This window comes from Dendrobates tinctorius, unplaced genomic scaffold (genome assembly GCF_039654945.1).
Source record: "Dendrobates tinctorius isolate UK_male_01 unplaced genomic scaffold, ASM3965494v1 ptg000151l, whole genome shotgun sequence".
NCBI classification, from domain to species: Eukaryota; Metazoa; Chordata; class Amphibia; order Anura; family Dendrobatidae; genus Dendrobates; species Dendrobates tinctorius.
The window spans coordinates 17947269-17971339 of record NW_027361818.1 but is presented as its reverse complement, the minus strand read 5'-3'; the positions used below and the strand labels follow the sequence as shown (position 1 = coordinate 17971339).

Below are 24071 nucleotides of genomic sequence, written 5' to 3'. Positions count from 1 at the left end.
GAGGGCTTCTCCCGTCCAGCCAAACCACAGTTGCAGTGGGCACTGCTTTCACTCACGTGTGTCTCTCACACAGATAGGCTCTCTGTGCTCCCAGGCTGAGACACTCACACAACCACCTAGCATCCTTTTATATCCACCTCCCATTATTCATTAGCAAGCAGGTGCGATACTGACCAGACTAGGCCACATAAGAAAGGAATCTGGGCGAGATATACCTGCCCTCATCCACTATTCCCACATGATTCTCACATATCCCCCCCTCTGCTCAGACCACTCCGGTCGAGCAATGACACCCGCCAAACAGTGCACTCGGGACAGGGCATCTGCATTTCCCATCTGTAACCCTGGGCGGTGCTCCACCGTAAAAGTGTAGGCCTGCAGGGCAAGGAACCACCGGGTCACCCGGCTATTCCGTTCCTTGTTCAAGTGCATCCACTTGAGAGGGGAATGGTCAGTGATCAGCCTGAACTTTCGGCCCACCAGGTAATATTTGAGGGCCTCTAGAGCCCACTTAATGGCGAGGCACTCTTTTTCTACGACTGCATACCTTTGCTCGTGTTTATTCAGCTTCCTGCTGAGATAGAGGACTGGGTGTTCCACTCCGTCCCTCACATGTGACAGTACGGCCCCGATACCGGTATCAGAGGCATCCGTTTGTACCACAAACTCGCTGCGGAAGTCCGGAGTCACCAGTACGGGCTGAGAGCAAAGTGCCCGTTTTAGGCTATGGAAGGCTTCTTCAGCCGCTAAACTCCATTTAATCATGACGGAGTCTTTCCCTTTTGTAAGATCCATCAGGGGGGTAGCGATGGCTGCAAAATTGGGTATAAACCGGCGATAATAGCCGGCGATCCCCAGGAAGGCTGGCACCTGCTTCTTGTTGACAGGTTGTGGCCAGTCCTGAACCGCCTGAAACTTATCAACCTGGGGTTTAACAACACCCCTCCCAATTACATACCCCAAGTACCGGGCTTCTTCTAGCCCGATGTGACATTTCTTGGGGTTCGCGGTTAGACCTGCCTCCCACAGGTCGTCAATCACAGCTTGTACTTTCTGGAGATGAGTCTCCCAGTCCAAGCTGTAAATGACAATGTCGTCCAAATAGGCCGAAGCGTACTGCCTATGTGGCCTCAGGACTCGATCCATCAGTCTCTGGAAGGTCGCCGGTGCTCCGTGCAGTCCAAATGGCATATACACATACTGGAATAAACCTTCCGGCGTAGCAAATGCCGTCTTTTCTCTGGCAGCCTCCGCCAGAGGGATCTGCCAATACCCCTTTTACCCCTTTGTTAGGTCTAGGGTCGTAATATACCGGGCTTTTCCTAACCGATCTATTAACTCGTCGACCCGGGGCATAGGGTAGGCATCAAATTTTGAGACCGCATTCAGTTTCCTGAAGTAATTGCAGAACCGGATGGTGCCGTCCGGTTTAGGAATTAGCACATTCGGGCTGGACCAAGCACTGTGCGATTCCTCAATGACACCTAACTCTAACATTGCCTTCACTTCTCGGGAAACGGCTTCACGGCGTCTCCGGGATTCGGTAGGGCTTTACGTGAACTGTGACACCAGGTTCCGTTACGATGTCATGTTTCATTAGCGTAGTCTGCTCGGGTTTTTCTGAGAAAAACTTTTGTTTGTGAAGTAGAAACTGCCTGACCTCAGTCTTTTGCCGCTCCGAGAGGGTCTCTTCAACCCGTACCTCCGGTACGGTATGCGAGCAGACGGGACGGGCCAGCTCCGCTGACAAGGCAGACCGATCTTTCCAGGGTTTTATCAGATTTACATGATAAATCTGTTCAGGTTTCCGTTTACCTGCCTGGTATACTTTGTAGTTTACTTTACCAACTCTTTCCTTAATCTCAAAGGGGCCCTGCCACTTTGCCAGGAACTTACTGTCCACCGTGGGGACCAGGATCAACACCCTATCTCCGGGTGCAAACGTACGGATCTTGGCGCCCCTATCATAGATTCTTTTTTGGGCTCCTTGAGCCTGCATCATGTGTTCTTTGACGATAGGCATAACAGCCGCAATACGGTCCTGCATTTGTGTGACGTGATCTATCACTGTTTTAAACGGAGTGACCTGACCCTCCCAGGTTTCTTTTGCAACGTCTAACAGTCCGCGAGGACGTCGGGCGTACAATAACTCGAAAGGCGAGAATCCCGTGGAAGACTGGAGAACTTCCCTGATGGCAAAAAGCAAATACGGAAGTAAATAGTCCCAGTTCTTCCCATCCTTGTCTATCACCTTTCTCAGCATCTGCTTCAGAGTTTTATTGAACCGTTCGACCAACCCGTCTGTTTGAGGGTGATACACGGATGTGCGTAACGGTTCGATTTGTAACAATCGGCAGAGCTCCTTCATTACCCTAGACATAAAGGGGGTCCCCTGGTCGGTGAGTATCTGTTTTAGTATTCCGACCCGACTAAACACATGCACCAGTTCCTTGACAATCGTCTTGGTGGCCGTGTTACACAAAGGGATGGCCTCCGGGTAACGAGTGGCATAATCCAAGATGACCAGGATATGTTGGTGTCCACGTGCAGACCGTGGAAGAGGCCCAACTAAATCCATCCCAATCCTCTCAAACGGGACTTCAATAATAGGTAGGGGTACCAAAGGGCTACAGAACCGGGGCTTAGGTGCAGAGGCTTGGCAGTCAGGACAAGACTCACAATATACACGAATATCGTGATGCATGCCTGGCCAAACAAAACAGTGTAATATCCTTTCGGTGGTTTTCTGGACTCCCAGGTGACCTCCCATCAAATGTCCGTGGGCCAGGTCCAGCACCTGCCGCCGGTAGGGTTTTGGCACGACTAATAGTTGCACCGTATCTTCCCCCTTTCTCTCTATCTGATAGAGTAAATCATTCTCCAGAACCATGTAAGGATATGCCAGCCTAGAGTCAGGTTCTATGGGTACCCCATTTATCACTTTTACATTTGTCCTAGCCTGAGAAAGGGTAGGATCCTTTATTTGCTTGCTTTGGAAGTCATCTTTCTGAACTTCTAAATCCAGCAAACGGGGAGGTGGACGGCTGTCGGCCTCCTCCTCTTCCCCGGTCTCCTCCGTATCACCCGCCATGACTGAAAACGGGAACTGCAGGTCATTTCCCGCAGACTCTTCCCCTGAGTCTTCCGGGGAGACCTCTTCCAGTGGCTCGGGACCCACACGCGCCCTGGGAGAAGAATCATGTATACTATTACCCAAGGGCATCAACTGATTCTCCCACAATTGCCAAAAGTGGGGAAAATCCCGGCCCAGGATGACATCATGCAATAACGCCGGGACGAGTCCCACTTTATGTTGCACAGACCCATAGGAAGTAGTAATGCATATGACCGTGGTGAGGTACAAACAGGTGTATCCATGCACACACATTACAGAAAATTTGTCTGATTTTCCAGTCGGGGCTGACACCAGACTGGCCTTCACCAGAGTCACCACACTTCCCGAGTCTAACAATGCCACCACATTTTTGCCATCAACAGTTAAATCACACAAGTGTTTTTCCACATCCTTTTGACCGGCATTCACACTCACTACCCGTGCAACCATAGACATGCGGTTTTTAGAGTCTGTGACGTCGCACTGCATGGGTTCAGTAGTGACCGGACAGTTCGCAGCAATATGTCCCATCTCTTGGCCCCTTGCTTAGACCATGGTTCGTTACTCTCGGCCTCGCAGTGCGGGCAGTCCCGTTTTCCTCCCCAACTGTCTTAGGGATTTTTCCATCTCCCCTACTCCCTGGAACAGTCTTACCGGTTCCACGTGGAGATGATGAAGAACGAGGTGGGGTAGCGTCGTCTCGGAGTCCTTCCACCACGGAGTAACGTTCAACCAGATCCACCAGTTGATCTGCCGTCGTAGGATTTCCATGGCTTACCCACTTCCTCAGGGCTGGCGGTAGAGCTCTCAGGTACTTGTCCATGATGACTCTCTGGATTATCTCTGGCGCTGTCAACACCTCGGGTTGTAGCCACTTCTTCGTCACGTGGATCAGGTCGAACATCTGTGACCGCGGTGGTTTATCCGGCTGATAGGTCCATTGATGCACTCTCTGTGCACGGACATCGGTCGTCACTCCCAGCCGGGCCAAGATCTCGGATTTCAATTTGTCAAAGTCCTGCGCAGCTTCAGGTTCCAAGTCATAATACGCCTTTTGGGCCTCACCGGAAAGAAACGGGGTAATCAGGCCGGCCCATCGTGCCTTCGGCCATTTTTCTCGCACCGCCGTCCATTCAAACGTGGTCAGGTATGCCTCGACGTCATCTTCGGTCGTCATCTTCTGCCAGTACCGACTCACGTGAATCACTCTCGACTCGGCTTCCAGGTTAACCTCATGTAGGCTTGCCAGGCACTGCGCCACCTGCTGGAGAAGCGAACGATCGGTAGCTGTCATGTCCACCAACTCCTTCAGCTGGGCCATCATCACCCGATTAGCTTCTTGCTGGATGGCGGTGGACTGTACCAGCGCTTTTACCACGTCCTCCATGCTCATGCTTGCAACGTGATGCCCGCGTTCTCCACCACAATGTGATAAAACACTCCGGGATCGGCTTTGCTGGGGTCAAAGGTCACGTGCGTTCAGCATGAAACTCAAGCGCAGAGCTGGGATTCGGGTGTAACTGACCCTGGGTCAGGTTTATTAATGGTAAAAGCAATGCAAAAGGAAATAATACATAAAACAAATCCTTGCCTGTCCGGCACTAACTAAACAATGGACAACCTAACTACCAACTGGCGGGCTTCTCCCGTCCAGCCAAACCACAGTTGCAGTGGGCACTGCTTTCACTCACGTGTGTCTCTCACACAGACAGGCTCTCTGTGTTCCCATGCTGAGACACTCACACAACCACCTGGCATCCTTTTATATCCACCTCCCATTATTCATTAGCAAGCAGGTGCGATACTGACCAGACTGCCTTCTACTACTCTTTGGTCAGACCTCATCTGGAATACTGTGTCCAGTTTTGGGAGCCACATTTTAAAAAAGACATTGACAAAGTAGAGCAAGTTCAGAGAAGAGTGACCAGAATGGTGTCCGGTCTGCAAACCGTGTCCTATGAGGATTTCAGAATGTTTGCTTGCAAAAAAGAAGGCTAAGAGGAGACTTAATAGCTGTCTACAAATATCTAAAGGGCTGTCACATTGTAGAAGGGTCATCTTTATTCTCATTTGCACAAGAAAGAAGTAGAAGTAATGGGATCATACTGAATTGGAGGAGACACAGATTAGATATTAGAAAAAACTTTTTGAAAGTTAGAGTGATCAATGAGTGGAACAGGCGGCCATGAGAGGTGTTGAGTTCTGAATATTATAAATATATATTTTTCTGAATATTTGAGATTTTCACCCATTTTATAAAGTTTTGCTTGTGTTTCCGATCACCAATCCGAATGTGTCATATTTGTGCCGAATTTATGTTTAGCGATTGTTTTTCGAACAACTATGCTTAATACTTGTTAAGGCTTAGTATTATATTAATCAATTTCAATGTTTTGGGGCACAGCGCTGGTCTGAGGAAAATTCCTGGTTCTCTCCATTTTTGGGGGATATTGATTTGGATGAAAGGTCATTCTGTAGACTGTATCATGTGCAGACATTCATTGTTTTAGTGATGGTGCCAGTTATATCATTTACTTTTCCATTTTTCTTATTCATGTCATTATTTGTAATGGTCAATTTTGTAATTCTGTATTTTCCCATATGTAGAGAAATCTCTATGGTACGGCTGTGCTGGGGATGTAAACTGCTCTATAAAGAGGAGCTGGAATAATACCATTATATGCGTTACACAGAAAAAGATGAGGAAATTGTTCTGTTCATTCGGAAAGTAGAAAGATCCATGGTCATTGCAGGACATGCAGACATCTCAGTCACACCCTGGCCCTACTGACTGAGGGGCCCGAAATCCTATAAGAAAGCACCAGTAATGAATGGCACAAGGTAAGTCAGGGGCGAAAATATTATTTGGAAACTATAACATCAACGCTCTTGTGTTATTATATTTGATGCTCTATAACCCGGTGGTGGCACATATGGCTGGATTCTGCATTGTTTGGGTCTTCCTCTGCTCCTCCGCCTTTTATCATGCTTTTTATTACATCTTTGTGTGTTTAGACATAATTTCATTGGTTGATGACCAATCTGCTGTGTAGATGGAGGAGTTTTCATACTGATTGTGTATTTACTTCTCCTCTTATCTTTGGATGTGTCCACCACCTTCACGTGTCCCATCTTTATATGAGACGGCTCAGGATTTATGGTTCTGCTGTTGAGTTACATCATTCTCATTAATTGTTTGTGTGGGAAACATTCACACGTTCAGTATTTAGTCAGTTTTTTTCATCAATATTTGTAAGATAAAATCAGAAGTGGAATAATCAGAGGAAAAGAATAATTAAAACACCTCACAACTTCTGCATTTTCCACCCACTCTTGGCTTTAACTTACAGATACCGACACAAAATTTTGACCAAATAATGAACGTGTGAACGGGGCCTATGTCTAATTGCCTCATGGAGGATCAGTAGGAAAAGTTCTTTATTATATTTCATGTCTTCCTGATTATTCATGTTTTCCAAACTTTATTTACAGGAATATTTTCAAGAAAACAGGAGATTACAGCGTCATTCAAAATAATTGAGGTTTGAATATGTTGGAAAATTATGACATCTGATGTAAGTATAAATTCTTTGTGAGAAAATGCAATGATTTTATAATAGCTTTTTACTGATATAATCATTGCTGTATTATTATTATTATTATTATTATTATTATTATTATTATTGATGTTATTGTACATGTCATCTGCCTGATCGTTACTGTTGTCCATCACTAGGTTCTTCACAAAAATCTAAAATGTTGTAAAGTATGAGTGTAGGATGTATGTAGATCCAGGCAGAGCTGCTTTCTTCAGTAGATTGATGGTGATTTTGTGAACATTGAATTGTTGTAAGTGCTTCTTATGGTTTTTGGCCATGACCAATGGTAATACAGCGTCTGGTTTGTGCCATAAACTTTTAACTTCAGTTTTCAGGCCTTGAGTAGGGATGAGCGGAACCTTGTATGTTCGGGTTCGTCAAGTTCGGCCGAGCTGTAGTTCCAAGTTTGGTTCTATATTTGAACATGACCCTGAGCTTGAACGCTAACACAATAGAAGTCAAAGGGGACAAAAAGATTGGTGCATTAAAATGACGGTAAAATGGTCATACTAAGGACTAGGAGGGCTGAAAAAGGAAGCTAAATGAGGTAAACGCAGGACAAGTAACCTGCAAACAAATGTGGATAGGGAAATGACTTAAAATAACAAAGAATAAAAAAAAAATTAGAAACTTGACCCAGAAATGGAGGAGGAGGAGGTAGGGGGTAAATGTGGTGAGCTAAGTGAAAGGGGCAAGAGAGGAGTAATCCAACACTGTTTTTTATTTATTTTTTCTTCATTTTTTGGGTTTTTTATGTTTTTCTTTAACTGATTTAAAAAAATAGAATTATCAAACAAAAAATAACCCAGGAGGTGGAAGTGGCAATGTCATAAAGTTTTGCATCTTGCACTCTCCCCTGAGCAGTTGATGTTGACATGTATCAGTTGCTTCATGTCTCTGGATCATTTATGAGGGCTGTTATCTGAGGTGCTATCAATTTGTGGTTTTAGAGGCTGATAAATCTCATGCACTTATCAATTTCAACATAAATTTTTATTGGTATTACTTTATTTGGGTTGTCATCGTAAGAGCTAGTTTCATTATAGTGATTGATGTCTTTCATGACTTGGAGGATACATTCAAGGTTCTATCAATTTTCCTGATTGACTGACCTTCATATTTTAAAGTTATGATGGACATACTGTCATTTCTCAGTACTTAGTTGAATGGTCCTTGCCATATTCTGGTTTAGAGGAGCAGTGGGATATGGCTCAGCACTGTACTCAACACTGCCTTCAATGTTCCCATTCCAATAAGAACACGTAAAGCCATAGTATGAGCCGTGGAGCCCAAATTTCCAACAGACTCTGTAAATCTCGTCTCTTTAGCCAAGTGGTCTGTAAGAAGACTCCAAGAGAAAAGAGGTAAAGTCAGCTCTTATTTGACTAAATAGACTAGATTTATACTGAGGGAAGAGAGAACCAAATATCAGGAACAGAGAATCACAATAACAAAGGAGAAACACTGACAGATTGGGAGAGCAGCAGCGCTATTATTTTGATGCAATATTAATAATAGTTAGTGTGTAGTTCTATATGAGTTAAGGTATATTAACTATTGCTTGTCATGGTTAATCTATATCCAGGATATGATGTAGGGGCAGTAGTCTGAATTCCCCATCATCCACCTTACTCTGTCTAAACACCCAGATGCAAAAATCACTATGAACGTCGGCATCTAAGGTGTCTAACAAGCTATACCAGAGTTATTTCTGATTGTGGCCATTGAAGCCGATGACAGTTGTAATAAAAAGATGAAACCCCTACTAGGAACCTCGTCATTCAATCCTTGCTGGGCAATGAACTACAATGCAACTCTTTAATACTCAGGATCTATGTGATCTGATTAGATATTCTAGCACAATGCAAAGCACTTTGTGTAATATGGATACCTCTATACATAACAACCCTAATACTGCACGTATTGTGCCCACCAATAGTTTCCTGCTGTCACCATTACCATAATCCTGGTTTTGCACTGTGTGATATTATAGCTAATGACATTTTATTTTACTATTTATTCAGGAGATCAATCGGACTGTGAATTCAGAATTTTTCCTTTTAGGATTTCAAAATGGCCAACGTTCAACTATTCTCTTGGTCTGTCTTCTCCTAGTGGTTTACTGTGGGACAATATGTGGGAATCTCCTGATCATCACCCTGGTGTCCACCAGCAGGAACCTCCACTCTCCAATGTACTTCTTCGTCTCACAACTGTCCATCAGTGACATCATGCTGACCACAGATATTGTCCCCAACATGTTTCACATCCTACTGAATAATGGGGGATCCATTACTGTTAATGGATGTATCACTCAATATTATTTTTTCTGTGCAGCAGAAGCTTTTGAATGTTTCATCCTTACAGTGATGTCTTATGACAGATATGTGGCCATCTGTAACCCGCTCCATTACACGACTACCATGACAAGTGACCGCTGTGTGGTATTGGCCGCCATCTGTTGGGTGTTCGGTTTTTCTATTACACTGATGTACTGTATAACGATATCGATGATGACGTTTTGTGGACCAAATATCATTGACCATTTTTTTTGTGATCTCATTCCTTTATTAGAAAGAGCCTGCTCTAGCACTTACGCTATTGAGTTGGAGGTCTTCATAATGTGTTTTCCGATCCTCTTCATCCCTCTCACAGTGATTATAGTATCTTATATTAATATAATTGTCACTATCTTACAGTTCCAGTCCAATATCTGTAGACAGAAAGCCTTCTCCACCTGTAGCTCCCACCTCACTGTTGTATCCATCTTCTACTTTACTCTATTAAGTGTTTACCTGTTTCCTAAAGGAGAAGAGACCTTAAAATTTAGTAAACTCCTATCACTTCTATATACTGTATTCACCCCATTGATCAACCCCATTATCTACAGTTTGAGAAATAAGGACATCAAAAAATCTCTACGGGAAAAGATCAATAAATGTGTAACATATCTCAACGATATAATATTTTCTAGATAAAATATGTAGTCGGAAAGTATATTTCTGGATTTTGGAAACAGATGGATTTTTTGATACTCATCAATTACACTTTCTGCTTATGTGAAATTTTTTATAATGTAGCAATATAAAGCAAGAATCAGCTGGAAGAAGTGAAATAGCAAAATCAGCATGAGCAATTGCATGTGGAAAAGGACACTGAGCTCTTCCAGACGAAGACGGGGTATTAGACTGCCCGTCAGTGTGAAATACCTGACTGAGATGATTACACTGACCATCAAGAGAGGAAGTGGTGATGTGAACTAAAAATACCCTTTGTTATGTAAGTTAACAAGGCAAGTTGGATGTTGTAATTTTTGTGGGTTAACAAGTGCATCGTTAGCATCAATCAAAAAGTTGATTGTTGGAAAGGCATGCTTTCAGATCTTCACCAGGTATTGGCGAATTCGAACTGTAAAGTTCTGGACCCGTACCGTCACAAGGTCCCGAACACGGGTTTCCATGGGAAACCTGTGTTACAGTTCGGGTCCAGTTTGGGTCCAGGGCCTGTAAAAGCATAACAATAAACATTATAATTATACTTAATGGTCCAGTGACACATCCTCCCGTCACTCTGTCTCCCGGCTGCATTTGCTTCCGGGGTCGCTCATTATCTTCTGGCGGTATTTACTGCACTCGGCAGTCTTTGTTTTTTCTGGCAGTGTTCGTGCGGTGACATCAGGGTTCACTGACATTCATGGCCCAAGCCATAAACTCGGGTGAACCCTGACATCACCATATGAAGACTGCCAGAAAAAGCTGAAGACTGCCCTAGTGCAGTGAATACCGACGTAAGTTAATGAGCGGTTCCGGCAGTAGATGCGGCTGGGAGACAGCGGGACGGGAGGATGTGTCGCAGGACCGGTAAGTATAATTATAAAGTTTATTATTAATTTTATGCATTGTTTTACAGCCCCCTGCTCCATCCCATATCTGTAAAGTCCAAACTCGGAGTTCGGACGCAAGTTCGCGTCATCCCCGACCCCGAGCTCGAACTTTACAAAAAAACTTGGGCGAATCCGCCGATACCGATCATCGGGGGGTTTGCCCATCACTAATCTTCACTCTAAATGTGAAAGGGAATTCTTCCCAGTTTTTAAAGGGAATCAAATTTGACATATTACAATTTTTTTATTATATTAAACTACTACCAAAAATGTATCTACTTCTGCAAAAAAAAAAAACATTCATCACTTTGGACTGATTAAAATTCCTTTCCTTATAAACTGTACATAATTTCAATGGGTGGGCCCTCAAATTTGATGGTCTTTAATTTAAAAAAAAATCAGAAAATACAGTGTTTTTAAATATGCTGTTGGACACCACTGGTCACATTGAGGTCCATTTATCAATAGCTATACAGTGTTGCATGAAAGTTTGTTAACCTTTCAGAATTGTCCATATTTCAGTATAAATTTGACATAAAATCTTTCACGCAAGTCCTAAAAGTAGACAAAGAAAACCAAATCAAAACATATTAGATTTTGACAGATTTGATTGAGAAATATGATCCAATATCATATATCTGTGAGTGGTAAAAGTATGTGAACCACTGAATTAGGAAAAAAAAGAAGGTGAAATTAGAGTCTGGTGTCTTTAATCAATTGACTGAAAATCAGATGTGAATAAGCAGTCTGTTGTACTAAAAGAACAGGGATGTATCAAAGCCTAATCTTCACAACTCAGGTGTGTGGAAGTGTTTCACAGCATGAACAAAGAAGATGTTTGTGAATGAAATAATGAAGAAAGCAGATTTCTGAGGATCTCAGAAGAATTGTACATGCTCATCAGGCTGAAAAGGTTGCAATATTATCCTTAAAGAGTGTGTACCTAACCAATTCTGTCAGACAGATTATGTAAAATTCAAAACCAATATTAACCTCCCCAAGGGATGTTGACCAATAAAGGTTTTTCCAAAATCAAGTGATATGAAGGTCCACAAAGTCACAATTGAACCGAAGGTAACTTCTAAGCAACTAAAGGCCTCTCTCAACTTAACTAATTTTAATGTTCATGGATTCACCAACAGGATTGTCATGATCCAGGATGGGCTTTGTCTTTGGCCCATCCTGGTCAGACAGGGGTTAATTGTTTCTGCCTCTCTCTGGCAGAGGGCGGCTATTTAATGCTCACATGACCTAGGTCCGGTGTCAGTTATACTCCTGCCCTCGGCTGAGTTAGTTGACCTTGTGCGTACGTGTGCCTTGTGCCAGATATCTTGCTTGCTTGTTTGGTTTTGATCCGGTTCTGTCCCTGTTATGAGTTTTGCCTGTCCCTCTTGTACTGCACTACCTCTCTGTGTATGACCCTCTGCCTGTGACTTGACTATTTTTTGCTCGTCCCTCTGGTACCGCACAGCCCTCTCCGTGTATGAACCCTCGCTTGTCTGACCTGCATTTTCCTCTCCTCTTCTACAGATTCCCAGCAGTAGGTACATTATATCATCTGCAGCAGTAGGACGCTGAGCCTCGCCCCCTGCAGTCACATGATCTAGGTCCTGGGACTCCTTACTATTTTCTGTGCCGCAGGTCCTGTCTGCTTGAACCATCACTACAGCATTGGACCCCGTGCTCTCCCACAGTGTGGGTAAGTCACCCTGCTCGGCGTGGCAGTTTGCCGATGCCGACAGGGTCCTGACATTAGAGTCCTGACATTATAACTGACCGTTACCATTTTTTTTCTCTGCTCTCTTTCTCCTGTGTGTGATGGATCCTATGCACGCTCTTTCTGAGCAGGTAAAGCACCTGACTCAGATGTCTCAGAGACTCCTGGGGGAACAACTCGCCCTGGCTCAGTTTCAGCAGTTGATCGCTGACACTGTGCAGAGGGTTTTATCATCGAGGGCTCGGGATGTTTCATTAATTTCCCCTGAGTCTCCGGTTGAGTTACCAGTTACCTTTTCTGGAGATAAAAGGGAATTCAAAGTGTTCAAGGAGGGCTGTAAGCTTTTCTTTTCATTGAGACCACACTCTTCTGGGGATGAAAGACAGAGAGTGGGGGTCATTATGTCTCTGTTAAGGGGAGCTCCCCAGGCTTGGGCTTTCTCCCTTCCGACCACTGCCCCTGAGAGTATGACTGTGGATGCATTTTTTGAGGCCCTGGGACATATTTATGATGAGCCTGATCGGATGCGTATGGTTGAGGACATGGTGATGAGTGTGTGCCAGGGGAAGCACTCAGCCGAGTGGTTTTGCTCAGAGTTCAGAAGCTGGGCTGCTGAGGTCTGCTGGAATGATGCCGCCCTCCAGGGTTTGTTCCGTAGAGGCCTGTATGAACATCTGAAGGATGCCTTGGCTCTCCACCCTCCGCCTGATTCCCTGGAGGACGCTATGACACAAGCCGTCCGAATGGATCGCAGGCTACGGGTCAGGGGAGTGATGCAGATTGAAACCCCATTATTTTCCCAAGGAAAGGGAGCCAGTCCTACATTGGAAACCATGGAGATGGGAACCATCGATGTCAAGGAGAAAGAAAAGAGACAATGGCGCTTGGGAAAATGCTGTTTTCACTGTGGTGATTCCGGACATTGGAAAAAGGATTTTCCCTCCTGTCCACTGACCAGCAAGCGACTGAGCCCGGGTGATTGTTGTGGAGGTCACCTAGGCTCTCAGGTACCTTTTTCTCCATTTTCTAAAATGCTGTTGCAAGTGGAACTTTGTTGTGGGAGTGTCTCCACACCCACTTCTGCTTTCGTGGATTGCGGATCGTCGTTGAACTTTATTGACTCTGACTTGGTGTCCAGGTGTAAGTTAGGGACAGTTAGGCTGGAGACTCCTATCCACGTTGTTGCCATTGACAAAACACCACTGGCTAAGAATGACGTCATATTTCTTACAGAGGAGTTTCTCCTTAAAGTGAGTTCCTTGCACCAGGAACATATTTCATGCTTTGTTATGGACAACCTGCCTGTGGGACTGGTGTTGGGGTTCCCCTGGTTACAATTACATAATCTAGTGATTAATTGGCAATCTCGGGACATTGTTAAATGGGGTCCCTATTGTTCTGAAAAATGTCTTGCTACTGTGTCTGTGTCGTCCGTTGGTCTGGAAGGTATTCCGGAGTACCTAAAAGACTATACGGATGTTTTCTCTGAAAAAGAGGCTGAGGTTTTACCACCACAATGCCCATTTGATTGTGCCATTGACCTGGTTCCAGGTGCTAAATTGCCCAAGGCCCGCTTGTATAACCTTTCAGGTCCCGAACGGGCTGTTATGAAGGAATACATTTCCGAGAGTCTCCGTAAGGGACACATTCGTCCTTCCGTCTCTCCCGTGGCGGCAGGGTTCTTTTTCGTAAAGAAAAAAGACGGTGGTTTATGCCCATGCCTCGATTTTCGAGAGTTAAATAAGATAACTGTGAGAAATACATATCCCCTCCCACTTATTCCTGATTTGTACAACCAGTTGTCGAGAGCTAAGTGGTTTTCGAAATTAGATCTACGGGGAGCGTATAACCTTATCCGAGTCCGGGAAAGAGATGAGTGAAAAACTGCTTTTCTCACTACTGAAGGGTTGTTTGAAAATTTGGTCATGCCTTTCGGTCTGACCAATGCTCCAGCGGTCTTCCAAAATTTCATAAATCACGTGTTCTCTGATTTTATTGGACGTTTTATGGTGGTGTATTTGGATGACATACTGATCTACTCTCCTGATAAACAGGCTCACATTGGTCATATTCGAGCAGTCCTCCAAAGGCTTCAGGACAACTGTCTCTTTGCTAAACTACAGAAATGTTTATTTTTTGTACAGGAACTGTCTTTTCTGGGGTTCATTGTGTCTGCTGAGGGGTATCGCATGGATCCTAATAAGGTGCAGGCCATTGTCGATTGGGTCCAACCTTGTGATATAAAAGCTCTGCAGCATTTCCTAGGATTCGCCAATTATTATCGCAAATTTATAAGGGGGTTCTCACAGGTGGTTAAACCCCTCACAGATATGACTCAAAAGGGGGCTGATATCAAGAATTGGTCAGCCGCAACGATAGCGGCGTTTCAGTTTTTAAAAAATTTTTTTCATATCTGATCCGGTTCTTATTCAACCGGACCCGTCTGAACCATTTATTGTTGAGGTGGACGCCTCGGAGGAGGGGGTGGGGGCGGTATTGTCCCAGGGACCTGCCACTTTGACTAATTTGAGACCTTGCGCCTTTTTCTCGAAGAAATTCTCCCCTGCGGAGAGAAACTATGATGTTGTGAATCGAGAACTTCTGGCCGTGAAGTTGGCCTTTGAAGAATGCAGGCATTTTTTGGAGGGGGCTGTCCATCCTATAACCGTAGTTACAGACCACAACAACCTAGCTTACATTGAGTCAGCTAAAAGATTGACTCCTAGACAGGCTAGATGGTCACATTTTTTCCCGATTCCACTTCTCTATCACTTTTCGGCCAGTATCCAAAAATGTCAGAACTGATGTGTTGTCACACAGTCTAGATTCGGTTTCCCCCCCCCGAACCTCCATCCTCCATTCTTCAGCCCGGGGTGTTGGTGGCAAGTATTTCTAATATGTTGGAACGGGAGATTCGGGAAGCCCAGTCTCTTGCACCTCCGGCTAAGCCGGTGGATAAACTTTTCGTACCAGCTCAGTTTCGTCTCAAGGTCCTCCGGGAGTTCCATAACTCAGTTCTGGGTGGACATCCAGGGATCTCGGCTACCCGGAAGGCCATTGCTAGAATATTCTGGTGGTCTTCTTTAGCCTCTGATGTTGGGGAATGTGTCTGCGTGTGATGTTTGTGCCTGTGCGAAAACCCCCCATAACCGGCCGGCCGGGGAATTGGTACCACTGCCAATTCCTGAGAGACCATGGACTCATTTGTCCATGGATTTTATCACCAACCTTCCCCCCTCCAAGGGTAATACCGTCGTTTGGGTTGTGGTGGACAGGTTTAGTAAGCAGGCACATTTTGTACCTTTGGCAGCTCTACCTAATGCGGAAACGTTGTCCAGATTGTTTGTTGAGCATGTGGTGCGGTTGCATGGGGCACCCTTGAATGTGATGTCCGATAGAGGAGTACAATTTGTTTCCAGATTTTGGAGGGCATTTTGTAAGAGGTTGGGTATTGTTCTGCCCTTTTCATCCGCTTACCATCCAGAGACTAATGGGCAGACCGAGCGGACCAATCAGTCTCTGGAGCAAATTCTGCGTTGCTTGACCTCAGCCCAACAGGATGATTGGTGTACTGCATTACCTTTGGCCGAGTTTGCGTTTAACAACTGCATTAACCAGTCTCCGGGTACATCTCCCTTTTTCTGCAACTATGGGTTTCATCCTCATTTCGGAGAGTTTTCCCGTTTGGACTCTGGGTGTCCTGGGGCGTATGAGACTATCCAGCGGTTGGGGGAGGTATGGCGGGAGGTCCAGAGTAACATTACAAAGGTCCAGGATAAATATAAATTTTTTGCAGACAAAAATCGGTCCGCGAGGCCGGTGTTCCAGATTGGGGATAAGGTATGGTTATCTACCAAGAATATAAGGCTCAAGGTCCCCTCTGCGAAGCTTGGACCTAAGTTTATTGGTCCCTATGAAATTACTGAAGCGGTTAACCCAGTGGCTTTTCGGTTGCGTCTCCCGCCATCTCTACGGATCCCCAATGTTTTCCATAGGGCCCTTTTGAAACCTGTGAGGTCCTGTGGGAAGGGATCATCGTCTTCCCCACCACCGGTTTTGGTAGACGGGCAGTCTGAGTACGAGGTGGAACGAATTGTTGACTCTAGGTTGGCCCTTCGTGCCCTTCAATATCTTGTACATTGGAAAGGCTACGGTCCTGAAGACCAGTCGTGGATTCCTGCTCGATCGGTTCATGCTGATCGGTTGGTCCGGGCCTTTCACGCCAAGTATCCTGAGAGACCCAGGGGTCCAGTGGCCCCCCATTGAGAGGAGGGTACTGTCATGATCCAGGATGGGCTTTGTCTTTTGCCCGTCCTGGTCAGACAGGGGTTAATTGTTTCTGCCTCTCTCTGGCAGAGGGTGGCTATTTAATGCTCACTTGACCTAGGTCCGGTGTCAGTTATACTCCTGCCCTCGGTTGAGTTAGTTGACCTTGTGCGTACGTGTGCCTTGTGCCTGATATCTTGCTTGCTTGTTTGGTTTTGATACGGTTCTGTCCCTGTTACGAGTTCTGCCTGTCCCTCTTGTACTGCGCTACCTCTCTGTGTATGACCCTCTGCCTGTGACTTGACTATTTTTTGCTCGTCCCTCTGGTACCGCACAGCCCTCTCCGTGTACGAACCCTCGCTTGTCTGCCCTGCATTTTCCTCTCCTCTTCTACAGATTCCCTGCAGTAGGTACATTATATCATCTGCAGCAGTAGGACGCTAAGCCCCGCCCCCTGCAGTCACATGATCTAGGTCCTGGGACTCCTTACTATTTTCTGTGCCACAAGTCCTGTCTGCTTGAACGATCACTACAGCATTGGACCCCGTGCTCTCCCATAGTGTGGGTAAGTCACCCTGCTCGGCGTGGCAGTTTGCCAACCCCGACAGGGTCCTGACATTAGAGTCCTGACAAGGATATTGCAAAAAGAAAGCCATTGCGCTACAAAAAAATCCATTGCTGCCTATCTGCATTTTACTTTAGATAATGTAGAAGAGCCAAAAGGCTAATGAAAGAATGTTTTTAGAATGGATGAAACCAAAATAGAGCTCTTTAGTTTGACTGAAAAGTGTAATGTTTAGTAAAAGAAATACTGCAATACTGTGTAAAAGCCTTGTACAAAAGGAAAAAAAATGGCAGTGATAGTGTGATAGATTGGGCCCGCTTTGCTGCATCTGGACCAGGCCAGCATGTCATTATAATATAATAATAATAAATTTTATTTCTATAGCGCCGACATATTCCGCAGCACTTTACATTTCAGAGGGGATTTGTACAGACAATAGACATTACAGCATGACAATAATCACATAGATCATAACAGTTACCAAGAGGAATGAGGGCCCTGCTCACAAGCTTACAGTCTATGAGGAAAGAGGTAGACACGAAAGGTGGGAGGTAACAGTTCCCCTGATTGTATGGACCAGCCATAATGTTAAGTGTGTAACAGTACAGACACAGAGGGCTAATGGATGCATAAAGCATGTGGGAACATGATGCGGGAAATCTGGTTATGGTAAAAATTTTGGCTGTGCCACACAGGGATAGATTAGGTTAATGTGTTGAGGCGATTGGACAGTCTGATTAAATGCGTTTTCAGGGCACGCTTAAAATTGTGGGGATTGGGGACTAATCGTATTGACCTGGGAAGTGCATGAATTGGCGCAGCACATGTAAAGTCTTGGAGATGGGAGTGGGAGGTTCTGACTATTGAGGATGCTAACCTCAGGTCATCAGCAGAACGGAGGGCACGGGTAGGGTGGTATACTGAAACAAGGGAGGAGATGTAGGGTGGTGCTGAGCCATGGAGGGTTTTGTGGGTGAGGGTAATAAGTTTATACTGAATTCTGGAGTGGATGGGTAGCCAGTGTAATGACTGGCACAAGGTAGAGGCATCGGTGTAACGATTAGTGAGGAATATGATCCTGGCTGCAGCATTCAAGACGGATTGGAGAGGGGAGAGTTTGGTAAGAGGGAGACCGATTAGAAGAGAGTTACAATAGTCGAGACGAGAATGAATAAGAGAAACAGTAAGAGTTTTTGCAGACTCAAAAGTAAGAAAAGGTCGAATTCTAGAAATGTTTTTGAGGTGCAGATGACAAGAGCGAGCCAGTGATCGAATGTGGGGGGCAAAGGAAAGCTCGGAATCAAGTATCACCCCAAGACAGCGGGCCAGTTGCTGGGGAGTAATAGTGGAACCACACACAGAAATGGCAATGTTGGGTATAGGTACATTAGTAGAGGGAGAAAACACAAGGAGTTCAGTCTTTGACAGGTTCAGTTTCAGATATAGTGAGGACATGATGTTAGACACAGCGTTTAGACAATCGCCGGTGTTTTCTAGAAAGGCTGGCATGATGTCAGGAGAAGAAGCGTATAATTGGGTGTCATCAGCATAGAGATGGTACTGGAAACCAAATCTACTGATTGTTTGACCAATAGGGGCAGTGTACAAGGAGAAGAGGAGGGGGCCTAGAACCGATCCTTGAGGAACCCCAACAGTAAGGGGAAGGTGAGAGGAGGAGGAACCGGCAAAAGATACAGTAAAGGAGCGGTCAGAGAGATAGGAGGAGAACCATGAGAGACCGGTGTCCTTGAGGCCAATGGAACGGAGCATAGTGAGGAGGAGCTGATGATCCACAGTGTCGAATGCTGCAGAGAGATCCAAGAGAATTAGCATGGAGTAATGACCATTTGATTTAGCTGTTAGTAGATCATTAGAGACTTTAGTGAGGGCAGTTTCAGTAGAGTGTAGAGAGCGGAAACCGGATTGGAGAGAGTCGAGAAGAGAGTTATCAAAGAGATAGCAGATAAGACGGGAGTGGACCAGGCGTTCCAGGAGTTTAGAGATAAAGGGAAGATTAGAGACAGGTCTATAGTTAGCGGCACAGTTTTGGTCGAGGGATGGTGTTTTAAGTAGTGAATGTATGATGGCATGCTTAAATGAGGAGTGAAAGATACCAGAAGAGAGAGAGGTTAAATATTTTAGTTAGTTGAGGGTTGAGAGCAGGGCAAAGGGACTGGAGGAGATGTGACGGAAATGGGTCACTGGTGCAAGTGGTTGGGCGAGAAGATGCAAGGAGCCTGCTTACTTCTTCTTCTGTGACTGGTTCAAAATCAGAGAGTGAGCTAGATGCAGTGGGGTAGGGAGGACAGTGCATGGTATGAGGTGATTGGGAGATAATTTCCTGTCGAATCTGGTCAAATTTTTCTTTGAAGTAATTGGCCAGATCGTCAGCTTGGAGCTCCGTGGTTGGGGCCTGTACTCTTTAAGTAGAGAATGAAAAGTGTCAAAGAGATGTTTCGGGTTGTTGGACAGTGAGGTGATGAGGGTGTTGAAATAGGCTTGTTTGGAGAGGTGAAGGGCAGTGTTGTATGTTCTAAGCATAAACTTAAAATGGATGAAATCTTCGTGTAGATTGGATTTTCTCCACAGACGTTCGGCGCACCTGGAGCACCGCTGCAGGAAACGTGTTTGCACCGTGTGCCAGGTTTGTCGCCATCTGCGTTATGGTGTTCTATTTATAGGGGGTGCAAATTCATCCAGGGCACTTTGAAGTGTTTCATTGCAATGCTTCAATGCAGAATCAGGAAATGAGAGGGAGGAGACAGGGGCCAATGAAGACTGCAAGTTCTTCATAAGTTTCTGGGTGTTAATGGCCTGTATGTTTCTATAAGTATGGACAGTGAGGGTGACCTGAGCAGCCTGGCAGTTCTTGATAGAGAATGAAAGAAGATTGTGGTCAGAGAGTGGGAGAGGGGAGTTTGCAAAATCATCCATTTAACAAAGCCGAGAGATGACCAAGTCGAGGGAGTTTCCATCTTCATGCGTTGGAGAATTAGTAAGCTGCGAAAGGCCAAATGAGGAGGTTAGAGATAAAAGGTGAGTAGCAGATGGTGAGAGGGGAAGAGCAATGGGGATGTTGAAATCTCCCATGATGAGGGTAGGGATGTCACAGGATAGAAAATGTGGAAACCAAGTGGCAAAATGATCCAGGAACTGATGGGAGGGGCCAGGAGGACGATACACCACCACCACTCGCATTGAGAAGGGGGTGTAAGGTCTGATGGCATGGACCTCAAAAGAAGGGAAGACTAGTGAGGGTAGTTGAGGGATAACCTGAAAGGTACATTTTGGTGATAGGACCAGACCAACGCCTCCACCTGCTCTATTGTCTGATCTTGGGGTATGAGAGAAATGTAGTCCCCCGTATGAAAGAGCAGCAGCAGCGGTAGTGTCTAACTGCTGGATCCAGGTTTCAGTAAGAGCCAGGAGGTTAAGAGAATTAGAAAGGAAAAAGTAATGAATGAAGGAGAGTTTGATACACACTGAGTGAGAATTCCAAAGTGCACAATTCAGAGAGACAGATGACATGCAGGGAATATTAAAAAGATTAGAGGGGTTTCTGAGTGTAGCAGTTGGGGGGTTTGACTTTCTATAACATGGGGGACCTGGGTTGGGAGCAATGTCTCCTGCGACTAGGAGAAGGAGGATAGAAAGAGTGAGAAGATGGTAAAGTGATTTGTGAGAGCGTCTCTTATGTTGAATGGTAGGACTGACTGGATCTGTGCAATTTAACAATGTGAAAAGAGCGTGAGTGCTATACATAGGAGAGGAAAGGAGTGAGGGGCCGATATGGATAGAGTGTAGAGAGTTAATGCCAGGGCGGTGGATGTGTGTGAATGCAGCCGCCAGGATATAAATTACACAAATGCATATGGTATATATTTGTGGTACTCCAAATGTACAGGGAGTAGATGTATATAAATGTCTTACCTGTCTCCTGCTCTGTCTAACTGCCATGTTATAACTGCCAGTACTTTGATAAACTGTACTTCGAAAAAGTGTGCATAAATGCCCCCTGCATAAATGCTCCCCCTAGCTATGTCTATATATATAGGAGGTTAAGGCTAAGATTTTTTTTTTCTCTCTCTCTTCTCGTTAATCAGTCAAACTAAATTGAGACAGCAGGACCCAAAAACAGTTGTGGTCAGATAAGCAGATGTCCAGCACTACATGGATCATAAAGCACTTTGAAAAGTTTCTTGACCTCACAACATAAGGGGACAAGCAGAGTAAGTTGAAATAGCCATATACCAGATATAAGCTTGCATAGTTGGAAACACATATATAGCATTCAGGATTAACTGCTTGCTGACATTAATGACAGAGCAATGAATTCTAAATTTTACCTTAGGGTACCTTACCTTACCTAAATTTTAATTAGCATATTTCCCAGAGGAGCATTGCGGCTTTAAGTCTCCTCACCTCGACATGCTTAGCATGTCATTCTTCATAAGGAGAAATGATACTTCTTGGATATCGGTCAGACGCCTCTCTCACAGCCAAACCAGATCTCACACTTTGCACTGATGAGGGGCAGTACCCCGAAACACAGTGTCTGCAAATGGAGATTCTGGCTTGGCTTTTATCCTAAGTCATGTAAGAAGGCTCGTTAAAGGGTCAACATTGACTTTTAGGATTGCTACCTCCAATAGGTGGCACTAAAGTTCTAGTCCTCTTCCTCTCTGAAGAGACAATTTGCATAATTAGCATATTTCTCAGAGGAGCATTGCGGCTTTAAGTCTCCTCACCTCGACATGCTTAGCATGTCATTCTCCATAAGGAGAAATGATACTTCTTGGATATAAATTTTACCTCAAAATTCTAAAGGAAAATGTCAAGTCATCTGTCCACGAGTTTATTCTCAAGAGAACATGGGTTATGCAGCAAGACTATGACCAAAAGCACAGAAGTCATTCTACAAAAGAATGGATAAAGAAGAATAAAATTAAAGTTTTTGAATCGCCAAGTCAAATTTTGACATTAATTCTGTAGAGATGTTACGGAATAACCTTAATCAAGGAGTACTGAGAGAAAATCCAACAACATAAAGGAGTCCAAACTGTAGAAGGTATTAGAGAAGAATAGGGTAAGATTGTTCCAAGCTTACATGTAAAACTAATGGGCAATGGCCAGAAACATTTAGATGCAGTTATTGTTGCACATAGAAGTAATATCAGCTACTGAAAGCAAAGGATCACATACTTTTGCACATACATGTCATAGACGTGTAATAATGGATAATTTTCGTAAATAAAAAAAATTACAATTTACAGTTACTAATTTTCCATTCTGTTTTCTTTTTGTACTGTTATGTCTTATGAAAATTTGATTTTGAATTTTAGGTAAATTTAATGTAAAAATATAGAAAATTCTGAAGAGTTCACACACTTTTAAGCAGGGCAGTTTGATGTTACTTAGACTGATTGAATTGAAAAGCTTGACAGGGAATGGACACAGCACTTGGTCACCTAAAAGTGACGCACATTTCAAGTTGGAGGCTTCTGAGTATTTTTTTTTTACAGAAAATTAATTTGGCTTTAGTCAAATGTCCTTGTAAAAATAGCATGTCATATTATTACCCCCAGTGTATCCAAACTAAAGGAACAAAAAGGCGCAATAGGGTCTTATCCGGGTTATTGCTGGAGAAATAGATTAGAATTTACTCACCCTTTTTAGGAGAGGTTCAGGCATGTGGGATCAGTAATCTGCTTGCTGCACGCCCAAAGGTCAACTCTGCGACCGCTTAAACATCAGATTTCGGAATAAATTCTTGGACTTTTGTGCGCTACCAGATAAATTCACCAATCCAGTATTTAGGAGAAAGATTAATCCATTTATTTCCCAACGCGTTTCGAAATGTGTACCATTTCTTCATCAGGGGATGACATATATGGCACACATTTGATATATGTCATCCCCTGATGAAGAAATGGTACACATTTCGAAACGCGTTGGGAAATAAATGGATTAATCTTTCTCCTAAATACTGGATTGGTGAATTTATCTGGTAGCGCACAAAAGTCCAAGAATTTATTCCAAAATCTGATATTATTACCCCCAGGACAGACAGTCATTCCCTCTCTGAATTCTTTCCTAAGTGCAGCCATTCTAAGACTTCCTCAAGCAGACAGTTCATTTGTCTGATTAAAATATCTGAATAAATCGTCTTTCCCACGATGAGTTTTTGATGAGCTTTTTTACTGTGTATTTTCGAAAAAATTCCTGTAACCTTTTTTATTTAATGGGTCCAGAAATTGTGCAGAAAATCTGCAACCACAAAATCTCACCAAAAGCTCATCATGAGAATGAAAACTAACCATTCCTGGACAGCGGATAGACACATGGTCACCAGTCATTATCTGTTATTATTCATGAAGAAGACCTAACAGAATTTCAAAGTTTTCTCGGGTTCATGAGAGTTATGACTGGCCCTTGTGGTGAAAAAAAAATTAAATTTCAGTTATATAGGACTAGCTATGAACCCATTCTACACCCGGGTGAAGAGCATTTTTAATGGTATATGGTCTCCCATCCTGGTATGTGCTGCCACCCTCCTATCCTGGTACGCATGGCACCCATCATTCCTATCCTGGTATGCATGGTCCCCTCACCCCCCCAATCCTGGTATGCATGGTACTCCCTCATCCGTATCCTGGTATGCATGGTACTCCCTCATCCCTATCCTGGTATGCATGGTCCCCTCACCCCCTATCCTCGTATGCATGGTACCCCTCATCCCACAATCCTGGTATGCATGGTATGCCTTCATCCCTATCCTGGTATGTATGGTCCCCTCACCCCCTATCCTCGTATGCATGGTACCCCTCATCCCACAATCCTGGTATGCATGGTATGCCTTCATCCCTATCCTGGTATGTATGGTCACCTCACCCCCTACCCCCTATCCTGGTATGCATGGTACTCCC

General features: G+C 44.4%; 1 protein-coding gene across 1 annotated transcript; it reads left to right on the top strand.

The window, feature by feature from the left end:
• The first annotated feature begins 7356 nt into the window (after nt 1-7356).
• LOC141049955 (olfactory receptor 1496-like) lies at nt 7357-9692 on the top strand. The gene is made up of 2 exons (XM_073546797.1): nt 7357-7371; nt 8739-9692. The coding sequence occupies exons 1-2, from the start codon at nt 7357-7359 to the stop codon at nt 9690-9692; spliced, it is 969 nt and encodes a 322-aa protein (XP_073402898.1).
• Nucleotides 9693-24071: the final 14379 nt, after the last annotated feature.